We start from the raw sequence: 12,490 nt of genomic DNA on the forward strand, positions 1-12,490 counted from the left end.
CCATTTGCCAAATCTATTTACATCATCTGCAGAACTAGAAATTGCTGATGAGGTTGGGGAAGTGGGAGAGGAACAGAATGTAGATGTTGAGCCAGTGCCTTAGTCCCACTCCTTTAGCAACTTGACTACAAAAATAACATTCTCATTTGGGGGTATTACTTAATACTCTATTGAGATAAATAAATATGGCTATAGATACTCATAAGGTAAATAGGACATTGTTCCAAACTATTAGAACTACCTTTTTCTCTTTGAAATGCCCCAGAGATTGGAAGTTGGCAACTTGCTATGATTTCCTTCATAAGATGAACATATGCCACATCTCTAACACTAGGACTGGCAAGTCTGAAGCACACACATGACTAGGTCCTGGAGAAATCCCAAATACTGACTGATGAAACATATACAGATTTGTACCAAACTTACAAAGCAACAATTTATTGCTGTTGGTAATTCACCAACAAAGAAAATACCAGAAATCATCCAGTTCCCAAGAGCAACATAAAGAAACTGCCTCAGCAGGAAGCCATAATTTGGGACCTAGAAAATCTTAGTGTCTGATGGTCTGAAATTTGTCACTCCCCACTACCACAAGCATCTTCCTAGCTATAAACTAAAGCAAACCATCCTCTACACAGCAGCAACGTGTTGTCAACAACCAGTAACCAGAGTGTCTGCATAACTTATGAAAATCAACATGAAAGTGTTAAGAATTATGAATGTTTTAATAAATGAATATAAATAGTTCACTTGCAACTTCATAATAATGGAATTAAAACACACAACAATATCAATAATCATATATTTATATATATAAAAGTGTTGTTTATTGTAAGGAAACTTTAAATATAACCAACAATATTGAAAATATCATGACTGGCATCAATGGCCTTGATCGTAGTTTACTGCCATACAAGTAATTTCTAGCATTTCTTTTCATCACATTCAGCTAGTGCAAAATTTAGGTAGTTTTTAGAGATTAAGCATACAGAATGACAGGAGTGTAGATTTTAGTTACCTGATATCTCCTTCTAGTATAACAAGCTTCTCTTTTTTCCATAAATCAGAAGTATAAAGGCAGATTATCATATGTGCAATTATTCATACCAGGTTTCCAGGTTAAAAAAATGACACTTGTAATAAATTTTGCTCAGATTGGGGCTTGTTAATAATTTGACTTATAATTTATACCATACTATATGGCATAAATTATATACAATAATTGTATTGTATAATCATAATTTCATATGTAGGTATGATTATATAAATTGTCAGAAAGTATCACTAATTACAGGATAGTAATTACATCAACATACATAAATATATGGCATTAGAAAAGTCATTATCTAAGAAGGAAAGATGTTATCATTCAGGTACTCTGAACAGGGCACAAGCTGCCTTCCATAGTTCTTGTAGTACTGCTTTGGCAGAACTACTCTGCTGCCATTACGTGCACTAGCTTGCTATGTACATCAACAGATAGGTCAGTAAGCACTATTAAAATTGGGCTGTACCTGAAATTTCCAGGCACAGACCTTTGAAAGCAATGAGCCCTGTGCTCCTAATTAAGATGATAGTCTCTCTCCTCAGTCTCAGAAGGTATCCCATGCTATTAGAGCTAAAAAGGTATTTTATGATGACCAATATTTTTTGAAAGCAGGACATGTTAGCTTTAACAGCAGCATTATTTCCAGAACTGTACAAAGCTTTTCAACTATCGATCTTTAAAATTCAATATATTTTAGCACTTGCTGATAAGGATTTTCTCAAGAACAAGCTTAGTTTAGCATGGCTCTCAATATCAGTCACTTTGTTAATTAGATCTGGTCTTTGATAGCTTAGATTAGACTGCAAGAAGAGAGATATACAGAGATCCTTTGAATTGAAATAGGTCAAAGATTTAACAGATAAAAAAGGTGAGATCTAAAAAAACTAACTGGAGAACAAGCATAGAGAAGACAAAATGCATAATATAAAACGGGGAGAAGTAAAACGATATAGGTTATGTATGATTAGGCAGAACATGACAACAACCTATGCCTTTGCTTTTAAAGCTCTGAGGTTAATTTGTCAGCTGTTCTCACTCTAGACTATACAGAATACACGTAACTAATAAAAAATGCAGTTTATTGCAAAAATATACAAGTCCTCTAAATTGCATAAGATATTACAATGTCGTGCTGAAACATGACATATTAAACAAAGAGGACTTCCAGACAAATTACAAAATGTTAAAAATCAGATTTGGGTCATGAGAGTTACACAAAATGCATTGTCATGCTTTGTCTTACGATCAGTCTTGTGATTCACTACACTTGTGATAAAAGCAACATAAAATCATGACAATCGTCATAGTCAGAAAGTAATATCTACTGTATATCTTCTGTATTAATACATATAAACACTTTGTGTGCACTAATACTTTCAACATACCACATTCAAACTAACAGTCTTCCCAGAAAAACTGTAATCATTTTGAAGGACAGAAGATGGTTTAACAAGTTCATCGCGTGTGGGGTTTTTGAAATCTAATCTTTAAAGAAATGTTGCTTTAAAGGACTTGATTTTCAAAGGTGCTGCGCTCCCCCACAGGTCTTCTTCACTTCATGTGGAAGCATTAGAGCTGAGCACTTTAAAAAGCCAAGTCCACAGGTCACTGAATTTCTATTTTGTTTACTAGTACTTCCACTGTAATAAGTCCAAAAAAAAATACCCCCAAACCCGCTGCTAAAATCACAGAAAATGCTTGGCATCTATAGGAAGAGAGACAATTTCTCAGTGGACTAACCACTACTGTGCTATGTTCTCATAACTGATCTCGTTGCTCCAACGTTTAGTTCATGCACTGGTGTCAGCAATGTCCATGTTTGTTCCAAACAGAGCAACTAGCTGCTCTTCATAGTTTGCAATGTTTCTTTTCAGGATTTCCATACAAGGTCCCAAAAGCCTTTCAAATGCCTGCACGTCCATAACTAAGATAAAAAGGAAAGAGAAAGAAAGAATGCAGTGTGCTCGTCAGTGGTAGGCATCAATCTTACTGTTCATGATATTTCAAAGGAAAATTTCAAATGGTAACTGGAAAGATACTACTGAGGTATACACTCTGTTTACGCAGAAGAAAACCACTCAACATAGCTGAAAAAAGATTCATATACATCGCTGTCATGAAACCTCATAAATAAACTTAGAATTTCCTAGGTTTCTTACTTATATTTTCAAATTAAGATTTATGTGATGCAGGAGAACTGTGGAAAGGCCTGAATTCCTCTGCAGAATGCAGTGTTAATACCCTTGGGATTTCAAACAAATCATATCCTTTCTTGATGTTGTTGGCTGTATCTGGGGTCTAGCTTGTCACATCTTGCTGTTTTTACCTGTTTCCACTCACAGTGGAAATGAATAGACATTTAATTCCCAGCAAACATAAAAACATTGGAAACAGTAATCCATGTCATGTCAGTGTGCTCTGTCCAACCAGAATGTTTCCCTTCACTGACCACATGACATTATCCACTGTATTTCTAGCCAGCAGGCCAGGGAGGAAACAGAAAAGTTCAGGTCTCTGCTATTCAGAAGTGCCAACTATGAATCACCAATATTGGGTGAAGATAATCTTCCTCCACACTGCCTCTCATTCTCTTCTTTCATTCTCTCCCTTCTACAGTTTTTGCTTTCATTGCCTATTCATCCGTGTGCGTTTAGAGATATGGATTAAAAAAAAGTTATAAATAAGAAATAATTTTTTTGTTTACTGGCACGGTAATCAAGCCATCCTTCAAGGCAGCCAAATCCATCCTTACTGTTTTCCCATAACTAGATGTGGATATGTAGAAGCTAAACACTATGACAATGAAAAGGAATGGGTCAGAAGATGCTGTCTGTAAGTAAACTATGGTGTGACAGAATGATTTAATTAGCATCTGGTGAAGACAAAGAACTTGTTAAAGCTTAAGTCATGGTGATACAATGGGACAGAAGTCTTACCACAAAGTTATTTTATGGATGATAGTCAGTACAATGTGAAAATAAATTCTTTAGCTGGCTGCAGTGTTGGACAGGATCTTCTGATAGCTATAAAAGGTTTGCAGCAATGTTATCAGCACTATCCTGAAGCCATTTTATTTTGATGAAATCACAGAAAAGTCAGAGAATTTGTGTTCAATGACAGTTAATAATTCTAAATAATTTTTGCATGGAAATAAATAGGAATGCATAGTAAAAGGTGATGTGCTTAAAAAGCCTAATTTGGGTAAATGTAATAAAATCTTATATTCTGGAGAGAGACAGAGTTGACAGTTAAAACAATCCGACAGATTATATCATAAATATTATTGAATGATACCTAAACACTTGACAGTGCCAAGGGCAAATGCAGAAGCAGCTCGTGGTTTGTTAGTTACAAGAGCAAGTTCTCCAAAATATTGTCCTCTTGAGCAACGAGCTATTTCAACTGCTCCATTCTCTTCTACTTCTACATCTGGCTTACCCTAAAATATCAAGTAAAAAGAAAAAGAAGAATTGAGATCAATATTTGCTGAACTCATTTGTATAAGCAAAATTAACAACAACAGTAATGTTTATAATACATCAAGATTTCACAAAAAAAATTATGTGTTTTAAGGATGTTTTACCTTCCTTGTCATTATAATCCTTACTTCCCCAGATTCCACAATGAAGAAGGAATCAGCCATATCACCCTGTAGAAAAAAAAAAGGTGGGTAAAGGAAATGTGAAATTTGATTTTAAATTCATGTTATGTTGGTTGGTCTGGAAGTAATGCCTCCTATTTATTTCCATGGAAACCACAACAAAGATCATAAGAACACTGTTTTGATGGAGCAAATTTTCAGCTACAAAACACTTTTTTTCACCATTAGCTGTCAGTGGTGAATAAGAACCTGCATGCCATGTTCATAAAAATCTGCACCAGCAGAGGTGATCCACTGTTTCACAGCTGCAATGACCAATGACAGTGTTGTTCCCAGGAAAATGCTGCCCATGCAGTCCATCTTTCATCATCCTGAACAGGCTGAAGTTATTAGGTGCCAAATCCAGAGGATACGGTGGGCATGGTCAGACAGTCCAGCCAAAAGTAGCAATGTGCCCTACAGTCTTCAAACTGATAAGGGGAATGGAGTTACCATGTTGCAAGAAAAAGGTTGTCTTCTTCTCTTGCCCGACTCTGGAAGTTTGAGCCTTCAGCTTAGTCAGCGTTGTGATGCAGCAGTCAGAGCTGATGGTTTGTCTGGATTACAGGAAATTCAGAAGGATCTCCCCTTTCTTATCCCAAAACACAGCACACACTACTTTCCCTGCTAAGGAATGTGCCTTGAGGTTTTTCTTCAATACACGTGTTGTCTGCTGTTTTAACTCAGGCTCGTAGTGGTAACACCATGTCTTAACACTGGTAATAGTGCAGTCCAGGAAACTGTCATGCTCATCCTCATATTGGTTCAATAGGTTCTGACAAACTCACATACGGTGTTCTTTCTGTTCCTACGTGAGCATTCATTGGACCCCACTACTGCAAACTGCAATATTCCAACCTTGCCACCTTCATTTCCAATGCACTGAAGTCAATATTCAGCTTCGTACACAGTTCCCTGATTATAATCATCCAATTCACATGGATGAACTGATCGAAGTGCTCTTGGTTTTGAGGTGCAATAGCTGTGTATAGCTGTCCAGAACATGGCTTGTCTTCCACGCTGGTGTTGCCACTGCTGAAATGAACCACCCCTCTTCTCACTGTGCTGACATCCACTGCTTAGTCTCCATAAATGCTCATCAAGTATCAACAAATGTCAGTGGGTGAATTTTGTTCCTCATGGAGGAATTCAGTTTTGTTTCACATGCTCTTCATGTCAAGATGCCATTGTGTCAAGACTGTCCCTCTGTTGCCATCTGTCTCAGACAACAAAACGTAACAGAACACTGGGAGAAGGTTCAGCCTTTACTGCCATACCACCAACATCCATGTCTGATGTTGTAAGCCAATATAATAAAATATGAGGCATTACTTTTGGAGCAGCTCTTGTAACATTAAAACAATGTCAGCCAGTGCCTTGAAATTTACCTTTTTAATATTGTTGCCAAATAAACCACTTTTAACGTGAAATACTCTTTTAAGTCACCAAACAATTAAAACATCTGTAGAGAACTGACTGCAAATACTTTTCATGAAAAGACATAGCTTACAAAAAGCAGGGAAAAAACAGATTATGGAAGCTGATAGGATCCTTACTCCTGTTTCTCCACCTCTGCATTCTTTCCAAATGATTACAGTTTCTCATATAAATAGACCTCCAAGGGCTGTATCTGTTATCTAGTAAGTACTTTTGGGCAAGACAATCTCAGTTGCCTATCCCAAACAGTTTCCTAGATCACAGAATCATAGAATATCCCAAGCTGGGAGAGATCTAAAAGACTCAAAGGGCCCAACTCCTGTCTCCACACAAAACCACCTGAAAATTTAACCTTACGACTGAGAACATATACAGCAAAAACAAGGTAGGTCTTCGGTGCTCATTAGTATAAACTGTCATCTGATAATACAGTTTAAATTGCTAAATATATTAAAAATATTGACTTGGTTATTCATACCAACAGAAAGGGAACTTTTTCAGAGTACTATGTAAGTAAAAAACTAGCTTCTGAAACAATATCACCTCTGCCAGATTCATTGTTTCTTTTGACAAAGGAAATATAGTTTAAAATCATGTATCATTTATAAATATTATGGTAACTGTTACCTACTGGAAGAGAAACACTAAAAAAAATCAACTGTACCTGAGCAATGATTTGTTCACCATCTTTGTATACTTTGGTGCCAATCACATCAACCACTTTCAAACGCTCTGATACCTTCATTTAAGAAAGGAAATTTAAAAATATTTGATGAACATTATAATATTTAGAAAGTTCATTTATGCTTCTTTCCATGAATCTTTACACAGCATGGCATATATTTAGTCTCCTGTTTTGATAATAATTATAAAAGAGCTGCCAAATAGCATTTCCGATAGTTATATTATAGTCTTAAGAGGTGGAAGTGTTGACAGAGCTTCTATTTTGGATGACTATACACCCAAGTTTTCCAAAGTTATTTCAGAAAAGCATGCACGTACAAATATAACAGTGAAATGAAAATATTCTGAAATTCCCTAAATAATTGTTTAATTTTACTATTATCAAGCAAAATTAAGCTCAAAAAACTGAAAGTAAAAGAAACAGAAACATCCCACCAATTTTAAATACAATATTAAAAGTGGTTCTTTACCCTTAAAATTTAAAATATAAAAACTGTGGTATTTTTCCAAAGCAGTATCCTAAATTTTACTGTGGGGAAAAATTTGATTGCAAATGTTAAATCTGCAGAAGCAGAATTTTATCAAGTACCTCTGATAAAGCCATTAAAATAATGCAATAGAAAGCTTACTTCTAAAGATTTAAGGAATGGCAATGACTCAATAAAATTTTCATACATTCTTCTCTTTTTGGCATTATTTTTTACAATGATTCTTCGGAATGTTACCCTGTCCTGTAAACACAAAAAAAGAAGAGAGTTTAGCAACAGAAAACACATACATACTTCTTTAGAAGTAGCTGAAGATGTTCATATTATCCAATTTTAGTCACTCAGTTTAGGTAGCAAGCTAGCTATCTAGTTTTCCCTTAGAGTCAGTTGAGAAAGCTAAATTCCTCTAGAGGTCAGTCAAGAGCTCCGAAAATTAAGCTCCTGATCTCAATCTCATTCACATTGTGAAAAGCTTCTCTGCCCTCTGGCAGTACATACATACAGAGTCTACTTACAGATTTGTTTAAACAGGTTGGCTATATGATGAGCACTGGGTGGTGTGAACAATAGCTATCCCGAAATATATACCATACAATTCAAAACAGGAAAAAAAAGTATTTCTAACCTCTTGAGGGGCAGGTTGTTTGTATATTAGCCTCTATGTAACAAGCTAGTGTTTAATGGTTTTCAAACCAACATAATTTAAGGTATTTAAATCCTCAACACTTAAATATTTAATTTGCAAAGTTTCTTCAACATCCTGAAGTCCCACATATGTTGATATGTCAGCAAGGAAGTTATTCTACAAAAACAAAATACTTGTTCTGGGTCTCAGACCACAATAAAGCCACTTCCTGCTATTTCAGCAGAACAAGTCCCATTACTGCTCTTAACAGTCAATTGGTCATTCTTTGGTATTTGCCACTTGAAGTGAGGCAGACAATTGAAAACAGTATGCATGGTGTTTTCTTTCTCTTAAACTTTATGTCATTACATCCTGAAGGGAGAGGTGAAATGCTCTGCAAATAATTGTTCACTGCAACGTGTGGGACTTGCTGGCCAATGCAAGCAAATCCACTTTAAAGCTATTCTCATAGTGTCCTAAATTCTGCGATGATCCCAGAAGTCACGGGGATTTTAAAAACATGAAATTTTGCCAGAAAAGTATGCATTTTGCTTCAATAGGAAAATGCTGTCTTGGGATCAGCCACATTGTAATGTAAGTCTTAAGAACAGCCAACCCACTCTTACTGTTTTGGTAAATTCTGTGCTGTTGTCAAAGATTTCAATAATGTAACACTGATAAATAACTTCATATTTGAGTTCTACTCTGGAATCAACAGTGTTCATATCAAGATGCAGGAAACCATTCTGCAGTTTGGACAATTAACAATAAAGTACAATAAAACAACATTATTTTTATTTTAAACTCTGTTTTCTTGAGCCTCAGGTTTGTTTCCACAGTTTCTGGAAAAAAGGAAGTGCTAAGAGCCCTCAGAATTTTTAATATTAATCTTTCTAAAATTGTAATTTTTTTTATACTGTTACAGCATATCAGTGCCATTTAGATAATATATTTAAAACAAATGAATAATACATTAACTTAAGTATTTCACTTACCAAACCCCAGATGGCACCAGGAGAGGTAGCTATAATTGTAGCTGCTCTGGGTGTATTGTACATTAAGGCCAGCTCACCAAAACTTCCTCTGTTGTCATAGGTGCCAACACATCTCCCAACACCATCACATTTCACATAAATATCATATGTCCCTCTGTTAATAAAATATATAAATACATTGAATAGAAGCTAATCCTGCTCTTTGCTCAGCACTCTCACTCTATATACAATGAATCCCAAGAATAAAGTCTTTGAAATACACATTCCACTTGCTTAAATTATATTAAGCACCTTGCTGAGACAACCCCATTAGATCAGAAAATATTCAATATATAACAAAAGTTCCTCTTTTAAGTGAAAGATAAGGTTGTTAACTTTGAAAGTAATTCACTGTAAAAATAGACAGGATCTACTGATTGCCAGAACTGTATTTAGGAAAAATAAAGATCAAACCTAGTATTCATGTTTATTATTTTCATTTTAACTGTACTAAATACAAATGCAATATATTGTTATGATATGAAATGATACAATTTCTCATTTAAAATACTTGAAAATGGTAATTTATAAGGTAATAACTAGATGAATTCCACATTCATTGAATGCATATGAAAAGCAACAAAAGATTACAAAATAAAGAGGTCATGCAATTATCTGACTTAACGTGGATTTCTTTTCCCCGTCTATTAACTCAACTATTAACTTTTCTGTTGTTTTGAGAAAGCAGTGGAACATGGTATCCTACAGCCATCCTCACTGACACTAAGCCACTGTTCTGTTCAGTGCTGAATATCTGTACAGTACACGTTGATAAATCATGTGAATGATTTCCAAAACTGCACTCCAAATCTCAAACAGAACTGCAATAGTTCTCACATGTTCTATTTTCTTTCTGCCATGCAAATGTGTAAGAATCAAGTAGAAGTACATCAAGAAATAGACTTTTCTCAGTAGACTTTTGCATAATACTCTGTGCCACAAGACACGGCCATTCACCTATCAATGACATAGAAGTTGTCACCATCATCTCCTTGATCAATGACATGTTCCCCTCCTTCAACCAGCTTTTCAAACATCGCATCCAACACCTGAGACATCTGTTCCTGTTTAAAAGAACATAGTCAAAGACAATATGTTATTATCTGCTTTCAAAATCTTATTCTTCATAGTAACAAACTGCCCCACCTCTCAAATATGCAGAAACTGATTAGGAACATTAAAATGTTTATGCTACAGAGATGCATGGGCAAACCAGAAAGACAGATTTCACTTCTTATTTAGTGTTAGTTTTTCCTCTTCCAGTGTTCCAATCCCAACTTCTCTTCTTGTATCTACCAATGACAAAATACATCTTGACTGCAATAAAAATTGCTCATAAGCATTCAAAGCTAGAATTTCAATCTTCACTCATTTCACCAATTATAGAGCTGTGTGCCTCACTGCAAACAACACACTAAACCTGGTTTAGTCTTCAGAAATATTTTACTAGATCAAAATGACTGCAAGTACTTTGAAAATCTGAGTTACATAAGGTCCGCATGAAGCTTGGACAGAAATAACCATAATGGTCTGTACTGCTTTGGTTTAGTAAATGCTAGGCTCAGGGGGAAATAGGAATGTACACATGGCTATAAAAATACTTTATTTAACTGAATGGAATATGAATATCTGGAGGTAAATTTTAAGAAATTAACAAAATGTCAACTTTTGAATTATAAAAGAATAAACCAATAACTAATTATGCGATCTGCCTTGCCTGTTGTAGACCTGCTAAAACCTATTTATTTACATTCAAAACCAACAAATGAGCTCTTCTGTGAACTGATACAAATCCTAAAAAAATAATAATTGCAATTTTATTTCCAGTTTATTCAGCAATATACTTAAAACATTGAGAGTAAGCACAAAATTCTCACAGACTTTTTCAAGCTTACCAGGTATGTATCACACTGGAACAGCTTAAACTGAAAACCACAACACAGAACAGCCAGTGGATTTAGATCCTCAGGCATTTTTGAATGGTTGGGTTCATAGCATTTCCAACCACTGAAAAATGGCTTTTACCTTTACAAACAAAACCAGCTAAACCAGTCCTGTAAGAGTCCTTCTGCAGCCCATGGGCAGAGATAAACATACCACATATCTCAGAATAATTCTCTAGAGGTTGCTCTTTCTTCCTACTGATGACAGAGGGAGTTACTACAACTCAATGATAGATACTTAATTTGTAGACAGATGAAGTTAGGTGAATGAATTCCATCCTTGATTTATTGGATTTCTTCACTTACACAAACCTTTTTAAAAATATCAAGCTTGTGTTATCAGATCCTATTTAAAAATGAAAGCAGACAAATACAATTTTACTTTACAGAATCAATTTATCATGTGTGGGCTCAGAAAAACAACAGATGGATAGCACTCATCCTCAGTACGTATCATGGTAAAATGCATAATGCAGTCTACCTAGGCCAGCAAGGAATCCTTTGAGTATGTCTCTGATTTGGCACCTTTTTTTTTTTTTGTTATACAGAGGTATGCTTTTGCAAAAATAAAGATCATTTAACTATCTATTCAGTGAATAGGTTATAATTCAAGACAAAAGTGTACATGTGCACACCACTGGGAGACACAGAAAACTGTATACAATTTTCTGAAGTATTACACGTATTTTAGCTTTATGAATAAACTGCAACTAACTTAACTGTCCTATTTCTAAATCTTTCAACACAAAATAATGATAGAGCAGACCACAATAGCCAAACCAGGCACGTGGCTCTTGATGTCACCATGAGAATTACAAAACCTGCTTGCTTAGCTTGCTTCTATGTGAATCCTCTTGTTTCCCTGCCAAAATGAGGCTCAATTTGCTAGCACTCTCTGTAGTTGCTCTGAATGGATAAAGATGGGTAATTTCAAAATTGAAAAGTAGATCAGCTATCATATGCAAAACTCATTCCAGTATTTTGTAAAATGACACAATCTGAAAGCAGTTCAAGTTTGGAAAACACTTATAAAATGAAACCAGGAAGAATTTTTGTATGCCAATGTTTGTAGATCTGTGTAATGCTGTGGCAATCTGGTATTCCATACTGCTAGAATGATACTCTATTAAAATGATGCACTTCTAATAGACATAAAACTTATAGAGAAATTGAACTATTGAACATGGATGTCATGAAATATGCGACTTCTGCTAGAGTTTCATTATCTTAATACAGCTTTTTCAAGAGTAACAGTTATAGCTCTTTATTCTTAAAAATAATGTTTTCTACACATAAGAAATGCCAAAGCTGAAGTTTAAATTATTTGAAATTTGATTCCATATATAACATTTATTTACACACTCTGATCAATAGCAGTAATGGATTTTATTATTATTATTTTTACATTCTGAATGGTGAAGCATGTAAATATCAATAAAAGGATTGTCCTGGGGAGCCTGTTCCACGGCTGAACACTTGTAAAGGCTGAAGAACCTTTCCCTAACACCCAGCCAAAGCCTCCTCTGATGCAGCTCCATGCTGTCTCCTTGGGTCCTTTATTACTGGGAGACAGGAAACTGAAGAAGCACTA

The 12,490-nt window shown here is 35.2% G+C and overlaps 1 protein-coding gene across 1 annotated transcript in view; it reads right to left on the reverse strand.

Moving 5' to 3' along the window:
• Nucleotides 1-541: 541 nt before the first annotated feature.
• Nucleotides 542-12,490, reverse strand: part of PRKAR2B (protein kinase cAMP-dependent type II regulatory subunit beta) — an 85,714-nt gene continuing 73,765 nt past the window's right edge. The window contains exons 5-11 of the mRNA XM_065743658.1: nucleotides 9,914-10,020; nucleotides 8,918-9,071; nucleotides 7,439-7,540; nucleotides 6,790-6,864; nucleotides 4,632-4,697; nucleotides 4,343-4,487; nucleotides 542-2,972 (exon numbers count right to left, since the gene is read on the reverse strand). Coding sequence (XP_065599730.1) covers nucleotides 2,839-2,972; nucleotides 4,343-4,487; nucleotides 4,632-4,697; nucleotides 6,790-6,864; nucleotides 7,439-7,540; nucleotides 8,918-9,071; nucleotides 9,914-10,020 — 783 coding nt within the window. The 3' untranslated portion in view covers nucleotides 542-2,838. The remainder of the gene's footprint in view (nucleotides 2,973-4,342; nucleotides 4,488-4,631; nucleotides 4,698-6,789; nucleotides 6,865-7,438; nucleotides 7,541-8,917; nucleotides 9,072-9,913; nucleotides 10,021-12,490) is intronic.

Source organism: Cyrtonyx montezumae, unplaced genomic scaffold (genome assembly GCF_038088225.1).
Source record: "Cyrtonyx montezumae isolate F1298 unplaced genomic scaffold, pur_monq_1.0 scaffold_3, whole genome shotgun sequence".
Lineage (NCBI taxonomy): Eukaryota > Metazoa > Chordata > Aves > Galliformes > Odontophoridae > Cyrtonyx > Cyrtonyx montezumae.